Below are 9613 nucleotides of genomic sequence, written 5' to 3'. Positions count from 1 at the left end.
CACCCCGCCTGCTACCAGTCGCGGCCCACGCAGTGGTCACCGCGTCCGCGCTTGCGCCCCATCTCGCCCCGATGTCCGACCATGAAGATGGCCCTTCGGTCATGACCTTCAAGCCGAAGGCCGTCGGCCGCGGAGTTCGACGGCAACCTCAAAGACCCGCTGTGCTCTTGGCCAAGCCTGCCATGCCTGTGGCCAGGCCAGCCGACCCTCCAGCCAAGTCCAGCTTGCCGGTGCCCAACAGCCCCAGCGACGATGCCACCCCGGCTCTGACGGCCACCGTAACCACCATTCCCCCGCTGGGTGGCGTGACCTCCATGGGCAGGGTCACCACGCCGGCCATCCTTCCGGCTACTGTCACCCTGGGTGCTGTGACGACCGCCACGCCAATTGCCACGCCCATGGCTAAGTCTGTTGCCACGCCGGTTGCCACGCCGGTTGCCACGCCGGTTGCCACGCCGGTTGCCACGCCGATTGCTGCTCCGACTGTCCGCATTGCCTCACCACGGCCAGCGGCCGGTGGTTTCAAGATCGGCACCCCGATGCGCATTGGCACCCCGATCCCCCCGGCCGCCTCTGCGGCTGGCTCGGTCATCATGGCCGCCGCCGAGGCCGGTGCCCCTCCCGCCCGCACGGCCAGCACCACCATCCAGCCGCCGACAGCACGCGTTACCAAACGCGCGGCCTCCTCCACACCGGACACCTCACCAGACGCCTCGCCGGATCTGCAAGCCGGATCCGATGATGCTCCGCGCCCCGTGCGCAAGCGGCGGCCCACCTCCGCCACAACCGGCGCCGGGTCGCCCTCCGCCCCGCGCCGGGCAGCGGCCGGGGCCTCCACTGCCCGGCCCACCATCGCCATGCTTATGCGCCGCACGCATACCGGCATTCCCAGCGCATCGAGCGTCGCCCCCCCGGGGGGCCACCCCCCCCCCCCGTATGCGGGGGGCCCCTCTGGCCCCCCCCCCCCCCCCCGCTGGCGGCCCCCCATTGGCCGTGCAGTTGCTTGCCCTTGCTGACTCCTGTTTCTGTTTGTCGACTTTCTGTCTGCCCCCCCCCCCCCCCTCGCTCTCCACTCCCCTCCCCTGGCTCGGATCGTCTCCCGGGTGTCAGATGCGTGAGCATGAGGCCCGGTCGGCTCAAATCAACAGTCTCTCTCCCAGCCCCGAGCTCGGGACATCGCCCTCGCCCGTGATGTCCCCCTTGTCGGGCCTGTTTGGCGGCGGTGATACCAGCTCCTCGGCCGAGTCTCCCCTGAGCAGTCCCCTGCTGGGGGGCATGAGCTTCGACCACGAGGGCAATGTCAAGCCCGAGCTGAAGGGCTCCCCCATGGCTGCGGGGGCCTCTCTCGCCGCTCCCTCTTCACAGCCGCTTGCCCCCTCGGCCTTTGCCGGCGGCCCGGCTCTCTCGGCGCCTGGTTTGCTGTCGCAACCGATGGTGGCGGACGACGCGGCGCCGGTCCCACAGATCCGCATTGTCGACGGGCAAATTGTCATCGATGAGTCTTCCCTGAGCTTCACCCCGGAAACTGTACGCCATGCGCACTCACATTTGTGCCCTCGCCCTCGCTGGGCATTTCCCCCGGTCCTCCGACTCCGCGCCGTCTGCTCCTTTTCACCCGCGCCATCGTCACCGCCCCCCATCTGACCACCTCCCTGTCCTTCTGTTGGCCGGAATGACTACCAGGTCGGGGAATTTGCCAACCCCCACGGCGACCAGCCGCGCGTGGTCCAAATGCTTGATGACCACGACATGATGGGCGGCGACTTGGACGGCGGATCCCGCGTGACGGCGGCCTCCTTCACCAAGTATGCCCCCACCGACCGCTGGAGCCCCCAGGAGACGGCCCTCTTCTTTGAGGTACGCATCTGCCCCACCTGTGCATATGGATCCAGTGGTGGTGGAAGTGGGGGGGGGTGGGGGGGGGGGGGGGGGGGGGCGAGCATACATGCATGGCTTTCCCTTTTTGCTCCGGGTCCTCGCGCACAAGAGGCGACATCCGGGGAGGGGGATGGGGCAGCAAGCAGGGCACGGGCTGCCATCATTGCCATCGCCGCAGCGGCGGCCGCGCACCGGTCCTCGGCTCCGCGTACTGGCCATGCACGCTCGGAACCCATCACTGACCCATGCGCGTGCATGTTTTTTTTTATCTCCTCCCCTCCTCCATGCAGGGTCTCCGCTTCTTCGGCACCGACTTTGTCCTGATTTCTTGCCTCTTCACCGACCGCAATCGGAGGCAAATCCGCAACAAGTACAAGCGCGAGGAGAAGCAATCGCCACACTTGGTGAATGCGGTCATCTCCGGATCCGATCTGCCGGAGATCCCCCTGTTGGAGTATCCTCCGCTGCCAGGGACGGTGGCCATTGCGTCGGCGACGCCAGTCTCCACTCAGGAAGGCACGGACGCTTCGCCCGCAGCGGCTATCCCCCAGTTGTCGGCTGCTGAGCGCATGGGCCGGCTGACGCGCATCGCTCGCGGGGAACTCCCCCGCATGGGCACCGACGGCACATGGGTCATGTCAAATATGTCCATCTCCTCGATATCCAACCACCAAGCGGGGGGCTCCTCTCGCGCGGGGAGTCCCTCGCCTGATGAGTCGAGCGAGTCGATGCCCCGGCCGGGTGCGCCAATGGTGTCCGTGTCCACGGCTCCGGCGCCGACACCGCCGGCGACTCCGCCCACCCCGCCAGAGTTGGCCATCGCCGGCACCATTTTGCCCGTCTAGAGCACCCTTTTTGTTTCTCCGCCCCTTTCTCTGCCTCTCTCCCGCTGTCCGCCGGCCGTGCCGCGCGTGTCCCTTCCCTGTTTGCCTCACCGATCTGGGAAGGGGGCGCACAGACACTGAGCTCTCCCTGCACACAAGCATGCTCATCTGACGTGCGGCGGCAGCAGCGCGTGGCCCTCTCTTTCGCCCTTTCCCCCCCCCCCCCCCCCCCCCCTATGAAAGCCGCCCCGTTTTCCCCGGCTAGGCCGTGCTGCTTAGGTGATCCCCCTCTTGTGGGGGAAAAATAAACCTCCCTTTCTATCGCATGCACACACACACACACACACACATGACGGGACAATAGGCAAAGATGACAGGCACACTGGCAAACACAGGGGGGCGGGAGGGGGGCGTGTTTTCTGGACCGGGGAATACCGGCCACAGGGCCAGGCTCAGGACTCGCTCGGCTGGGCAGCTTTCTTGGCCGGCGGGCCGGCACCAGCCGAGCCGGAAGCCGGACGCGGGCGCTTGGCTGTCCGCATGTTGGGGTTTCCCGTCTCCAGGATGTACCTCATGCGGCCGTCCAGCTCCTTGAAGATCCTCTCGTCGGTGGGTCGGGTTTGGTCGACCTCTCTCCGAAGGAGGTCGGCCGTCTGCGTGAGGGAGGCCATGGCCTCCTTGCGGCGCTCCTTGGTGACAACCTGCTGGGCCTTGAGTGAGGAGGGCGGCAGCATGAGGATGACATTGCTGTAGAAGTTCAGGAAGGGAGCCTCCTGCATGTGGATGCGGGCCACTTGGTGCATGACCGCGAAGGCGATTTGCGCCGGCGTATGCGTGAGGCAGGCATCCGAGTGGAAGTATGTGGGCAGGTGTCTGTGCGAACACGAGTCAGGAGGACCAGGAGGACCAGGAAGACCAGGAAGACCAGGAAGACCAGGAAGGCCAGGAAGGCCAGGAAGGCCAGGAAGGCCAGGAAGACCGAGAGCAGGTTAGACGTGAAAGAGAGAGAGAGAGAGAGAGAGAGAGAGACAACTACCACCGGCACCGGTACAGGAGCGGCGAGCAGATGGATGGATGGATGGCGAAGATGCACGCCGACAGGATAATGCGCCACATACCGGTTCATTGCATCGTCATACATGTTCAAGGTCATGGCTTTGCTGAAGACGCGGCGCTCGGAACTGGCGGCCGCCGCCGCGCCGCCTGTCGTCCCGGGGAGGACCGCTGACCGCGGGGCCCCTTCATTGCGCACCGCATACCGAACCATGGCCAGGTAGATGCCAGTGACCGCGTCGTGCGGCAGGGGAATGTCCAGGTCGAAAGTCACGCCATTCAGCAGAAGAGCCTCGTTCCGGGTGAGACCCTCGGCGAAGGTGGCCGGGAGGCGAAGCTGCTCCAGAAAATACTCAAATGGCCGGATCCCAGCCCCGGCGGCAACAGCGACCTCCAGTTTGTACGCCAGGTAGAGACCTGTCAAGCTGGGTTGAGAGGCATCAACATATGGGAAGCATGGTGAGGGGAAGAGAGAGAGAGAGAGAGAGAGCGCGTAGAGAGGGGGAGGCGGAAGAAGGAAGGCGCAAACGCACAGCATCAACCGCACGGGATGCTCCATGATTGATTGACGGAGGTAGAAGCGCCGAAGGAGAACCATGCACACGTAGCCCACCGACGAGGGGAGGGCCATGCGATCGACCATGCGCCATAAATCCATCCGAAGGAGAGTATTCAATACGATCAGCTCCTCTTCCGGGGAGAGAAATCGGTCGAGCTTCGGCGACATGGGGTCCACCTCGGCGTCGGCGGACGAGAGGGGCGTCGAGGAGAAGGCCTGGGCCCCATGGCGCGCCAGCAGGCGCCGTCGGGCGTCAAGGTTACTGGCTGCCCGCAGACGGGTCAGCGTCTCCGGGCGGAAGTACCAGCGCTGGAAGAAGCTCGACTGCTCGAAGAGGCTGACCCCGGCCGGGGGGGCCGAGGGACGCCCCCCGGCAGCGGGGGCCATCGGCGGCGGGGCGGACATGTCTAAGCGCGGTACGACAGCCAGTGGCGGCCGGCAACTGGAGGAGGCGGGCGAGCGGGCGGGCGGGCGGGAAGGGAAGGGAAGGGAGGGGAGGGGAGGGGAGGGGGAGGAGCAGGCAAGCAGCAAAAGCGCAGGGGGGGGGGCAGAGATCAGAGAGGGGCGAGGGGAGGGGAGGGGGGAAGGTGCTGTTTGAGATTGCTAGCCTGCATTCTGGCTCATGGAAGGGCGTGTTGCCTTTTCTCCCGGGCTGTCTCCCTGCCTCTTCCTCTCGCCTGGTCCGGGGCGGGAAGGGCGCGCGGGTGGGCACAATCGGCTCAGGGCAAGGTACCCACGGATGGCATATTCTGGTGGAGCGCCGGGATCTGTGTGGCTGGGCCTGCTTCTCGCTTGTGGCAAGCTCCATGCATCCCCCCTCGTATTCCCCCGAACCGGCCCTCCCCTTGGTTCGGTGCTCGGTCACCTTTGGCCCTTCCAATGTCTGTGTCTCTCCCGCATTCGCGAGCACACACACACATACACATTTTTTTTTCTCTCTGTCCCCCCTGCAACCACCTCCGCCTTGCCTCGGGTGTGGGGGAACAACAGCGCGAGCAAGCCCGCGGCGAAGGCACGCGCAACCAGGGGCAGGGGAAATAGGAAGAAAGCAGGACAGCGTGTGTGCGGATGGGGGGGGGGGGGGAGGGGTGATTTGCTTTTTTTATTGATATTTTTGTCGGCAACACGCGCTCTCGCGCGCCGTGCAAAAGAGAGGGGGGCGCGCCGTGAGATGTGTGCTTTCGGAGTACTGTGCTGCTGTGCTACTGTGGCTGTGGCTTTGCTACGGGTGCGCCTTGCCTCGCATGTGGTCACAAAATATCCCACCCATGCTTTCGCCCTTGTCCGGCGCCTCGCCGGGAGGCGACTGGACAGGAGGCGGTAGCAGGAGGGAGAAAGAGAGGACATGGATGCCACGGTTGTGGGTAAGCATGCGCGCGCGCGCGCGCGCGCGTGCACCAAAGCAGCGCGTAAAACGGCACTTTCGGATTGGTTTTTTCTTGTTTTGAAGCGGGGTGAGAGAACGGTCACGCATGCGGGAACACAGCCGCCCGATCGCCCCTCTTCTCTCGCTCTCGCTGAACGCCCTACTCCGCTGCTCGCGCCTGGCGTCCCTCGTGACCTCCTCCCTGGGAAGAGGCGCGACAGGGCCAGGGGTGGGGGGGGGGGACCACGGTGTGACCAGGTCATTGGACAAGAGGCAGAGCGCACGGACTTGTGGCTAGTCTCCGTCTCTTGAGAGGGGGGAGAGGGGGAGAGAGAGAGAGAGAGAGAGGGAGGGAGAGAAGAAGGAAGTAGTCGGCTGGTTCAGACGGCGCGCGCGTGCCGCTCAATCTCGATCAAGTTCTGTGTTGAGCGAGGGGGGGGCACACACAGTGAAGGAACAGAAGGAGAGGACTTTGGTGGGGAGTAGGCGGAAGGGGGATGGGCGTGGGGAGGCCGATGGTTTGCAGGGGGAGGCGCGCGCGGGGTGGGCATGGAGCAGGCACGAGGATTGAGAGGCGAAATAGTGGAAGGGGGGGAGGGGGGATGACCGGTGATGAAGAATGGCAATGGTCATATGTCCCCCTCTCCATGCTTTCGTCCCATACCACCTCGATGGGTTTTTGCGCCGACATCCCCCATTGCATGATCTCTCTTTCCCACTTTGGACAAGACCATCCGAGGGAGAGGGATATGCTGGGAGACGTGGCATGGCTGCTGTGACGCCCCAGATGACTGGACATGGAGCGCCACAGCCTCCGGCCGGGCGCGCCGCCAGCCCTGTGTGTGCGTGGTGTGTGTGTGTGTGTGTGTGTGTGTGCAGTGGAGGGGGTGGAGGGGGCTTTGCGTGCACCCATGTCCACCGTCAGTTGTGTTTGAAGAGTGTCGCTACCCATGTGGATATCGATGTGTGGATGCCGATGTCGATGTCGATGTGCGTGTGTGGGAGGGGGGGGGGAGGGGGGATGTGCGTGGTGCCTGCACCGTGCGCAGGCGCGCGGATGCGCGCCACAGGAAGGAAGGCCGCTAGCAGGCACTTACTTCTTGGGAACGCGCGCCTGGATCGGCTCGCCAATGCCCTTGCCGCGGAGTTTCACGCCAAGGACGCGCTCCATTTTGGAGAGGACCTGCTGGTTGGGAATGGCCCGGCCATTCTCATATTCGGAGACCACGCTCGGAAGCTCGAAGATCTTGCTGGCAAACTCCTTCTGCGTGAGGCCCTTCTCGGTGCGCGCACGCGCGATGGTCCGGCTGACCTCGACAGAGACGCGCCGGTCTGCGCATTGGTGACAGAGGGCGAGAGAGGCGGCAAATGTGAGTGGCCGGGGACGGGGGCAGGAACGGGGGCAGGGGGCGGGAGGCGTACGCTGGAGCTCCTCGGTTTCACGGTCGAGACGAGCGGCATTCAGGTCGGTGGTGCGACGGTTGCCGGGGGCGTGGGCTAGGAGGGGAAAGAGGAAAGGAGAGAAAGAGAAAGAGAGAGAGAGAGAAAGAGAGAGGGAGAGAGATGTCAGCGTGGGGAGTGGTGTGAGCGAAGAAAGGAGCGCAAAAGGAGAACAGAGGGAAAGGGGAGGGGGGGGGGGCTGAGCGACGCACGGCGACGCTCGGTCTGGATATTGGCATTCAGACGTCGGGCTCTATTCAGGTCAGCCTCGGTACGCAGCTGACCGGTGTTGCGGCTGGCGGTACTACCACCAGGGCGGCGAATATAAGTGACGGTATCCCACTCGTCCATGGCGGCTGTTGGTGTTGAGGGGCGGCAGGTGCAAGGCGGGGCGGGGCGGGGCAGGCTAAGTGGAAGGGGCGAAAGGGGAGGGAAAGCCGGCTTTGATGGGTGACCAGGACCGGGGTGCTTGGAGAGGGGGGGAAGGGGGGAAGGGAGGGTTCAGAAGGGAGATGGGTGCCTCGGGTGTCGGGGCCCCGAAGACGCGGGAGCATGGCGCCTCTTTTGCGTGTAGTGGCCCAGAGAGAGAGAGAGAGAGAGAGAGAGAGAGAGAGAGAGAGAGAGAGAGAGAGAGAGAGAGAGGGCGGTCCTGGACTGGCGCCAGGGCGTTGCCGTGGACAAAACGCCACCCAGAGGCAAAAGCGGTCAACACGCAAAGAAAGTGCCCGAGCGCCCGGCCGGACGCGCCCGAACACCACCCGAGCAGGGGAGCACCAAGGCGGGTCCATGGTGTGGTGTACGCACACACACACACACACATACACACACGCACACGCACACGCACAAACATATGCGTGCCGGCACACCCCAGGCCATGCATGGGAAAGATCCCGGACACGGCTGCCTGGCCCAGCCAACCAGGCAGCCAGCCCACCCGGGGGCGACGAGGCCCGGGCCCAGGACGGACCAGCTGGAGCCCGGCATGCTGGCGCGGAGAACACACCCTAGCTCCGCCCGGGGGGGGGGGGGGGGGGGGGGGGGGGGGCCGGACGACCCGAGCCCAGCCCCGGGGGGCGTAGACCGGGAGAAGTGGCCACCGGGCGGGACCGACGTCGCGGCCCTGGTTCCGGCGCGCCGGTGCCGGGCGTTCTTTCCCCATCGGTCCGGTCCCCCGTCCCCCCTTTCTCCGCCCCCTCACCCGCGGCGGGAGCATTGCGTCGCAGGGCTGTGTCCCTGGCCTGCGTGTCTGAGATCCGCCCCCCGCCCGTCCCCTGCCGCCCGGCGCCCCCCCCCCCCCCCCGGGGCGCCTGGCGGGGAAATCGCCCAACGAGATGCGCCGTTGGCCGCGGCGACCCCGACGCTGGCGCGAGGGCCGGCCGTCCATGCGGGGCAAATCCCAATGATCGGCGTACCGGCCGGGCGGGAGGCGGGGCGAAAATGCGGGATTTGGGCCATCCCCGGGGGCGAATGCCAACGGAGGCGGGAAACACGTTTTCACATGCGCGATGCGCCCACCCCCCCCCCCCATCTGGTGCATGTGCCCGGCGCCTAGGAGCGTGTGTACGGCGTCGCACACGCGCGCCCACTCTTGCTCCGGAATCGACGCAACATCGAGGCGAGGCACCGACCGGGGGGGCCGGGGGGGGGGGGGGGGCAGGGGCGTTGCCTGGAATTCACACCGGGCCAGGGGAAGATAAGAGCCCACCGTGCCGCCGAGGGAGCTAGACGGCGTGCCCAGGCCTTCGAGCACGGCTGCGTGCGGGTGCGGGTGCGGGCACGGGGGGAGAGCGCTGGCGCGCCATGCGCCCTGCTCGTGCCCCACCCGTCGGCGGCGGCGGCGGCGGCGGCGGCGGCGGCGGCGGCGATGGCGCACCCGGGTGCATGCGCATGCCACCGCGGGAATACTGGGGAAAACATGTGGGACGTGGTCCGGCACCTGGGCCGCCTCCGGGCTGGTGTCTCGTCCGGGGCCGGCGCCAGGCCCACCACCCCCATGGGCCAACAGACGAGGACCAGGGGCCACATCCTTCTTGTCTGCCGGCTCGCGCCGTCCTCCTTCACCTGGGCGGCGGAACAAATATATGTGTAATAAATCCCCTTTTTCATGCGGATGAGGCACAAAATGGGAAAGCGCTGGAACTGCGGCCCCCCCTCCCTCCCCGGCCCCCCCCCTCCCACATTCAATATTGGCGGCCTCTGGGGCGCCCTTGTGAGGGAGTGCGCCACCTCTGGGCGAACTGCCGGCCTGGCGCACTCGTCCAGCTTGGTGTCGTTTAACCACAGCCCGCTGCCCCGAACAGGGGGGAAGGCGGTAGCCGGGGGAGGGACCGACCGTACGCACCTCCCTCCTCGCTCGCCTGCTCGCTCGCGGCAGCCACCCATGTCCAGGTCTTCCCTTGCTTGCGCCCCTTCCTCCTGGTATCCCTGCACCGCGTTCCCGGCCACCAGGGCCGGGGACCGTGTCGGAGTCTCGGTCGAGGCAGGTGCGGGGGC

General features: G+C 66.3%; 4 protein-coding genes across 4 annotated transcripts; 2 read left to right on the top strand and 2 right to left on the bottom strand.

Moving 5' to 3' along the window:
- Positions 1 to 71: 71 nt before the first annotated feature.
- Positions 72 to 2723, top strand: H696_02220 (hypothetical protein; the record flags this gene model as incomplete). Its single annotated transcript, XM_009496121.1, has 4 exons — positions 72 to 902; positions 1111 to 1527; positions 1684 to 1857; positions 2169 to 2723. 4 exons carry the CDS (start codon positions 72 to 74, stop codon positions 2721 to 2723), a joined length of 1977 nt encoding a protein of 658 aa, XP_009494396.1.
- A 377-nt stretch (positions 2724 to 3100) lies between these two features.
- On the bottom strand, positions 3101 to 4798 carry H696_02219 (hypothetical protein). Its single transcript, XM_009496120.1, has 3 exons — positions 4289 to 4798; positions 3821 to 4180; positions 3101 to 3575 (listed from the first exon to the last, which is right to left on the bottom strand). The coding sequence occupies exons 1-3, from the start codon at positions 4717 to 4719 to the stop codon at positions 3155 to 3157; spliced, it is 1212 nt and encodes a 403-aa protein (XP_009494395.1). The 5' UTR covers positions 4720 to 4798; the 3' UTR covers positions 3101 to 3154.
- Positions 4799 to 5399: 601 nt separating this feature from the next.
- Positions 5400 to 6527, top strand: H696_02218 (hypothetical protein). Its single transcript, XM_009496119.1, has one exon. It carries the CDS (start codon positions 5660 to 5662, stop codon positions 5990 to 5992), a length of 333 nt encoding a protein of 110 aa, XP_009494394.1. The 5' UTR covers positions 5400 to 5659; the 3' UTR covers positions 5993 to 6527.
- A 9-nt stretch (positions 6528 to 6536) lies between these two features.
- Positions 6537 to 7639, bottom strand: H696_02217 (hypothetical protein). The gene is made up of 3 exons (XM_009496118.1): positions 7333 to 7639; positions 7103 to 7177; positions 6537 to 7012 (listed from the first exon to the last, which is right to left on the bottom strand). Exons 1-3 carry the CDS (start codon positions 7469 to 7471, stop codon positions 6774 to 6776), a joined length of 453 nt encoding a protein of 150 aa, XP_009494393.1. The 5' UTR covers positions 7472 to 7639; the 3' UTR covers positions 6537 to 6773.
- Between the last annotated feature and the right edge of the window lie 1974 nt (positions 7640 to 9613).

The sequence above is a fragment of the Fonticula alba genome, assembly GCF_000388065.1.
Source record: "Fonticula alba strain ATCC 38817 unplaced genomic scaffold supercont2.3, whole genome shotgun sequence".
Taxonomy (NCBI): domain Eukaryota; order Rotosphaerida; family Fonticulaceae; genus Fonticula; species Fonticula alba.
Note: the sequence above shows the minus strand (reverse complement) of the source record. Positions and strands in the feature narration are given on the sequence as shown.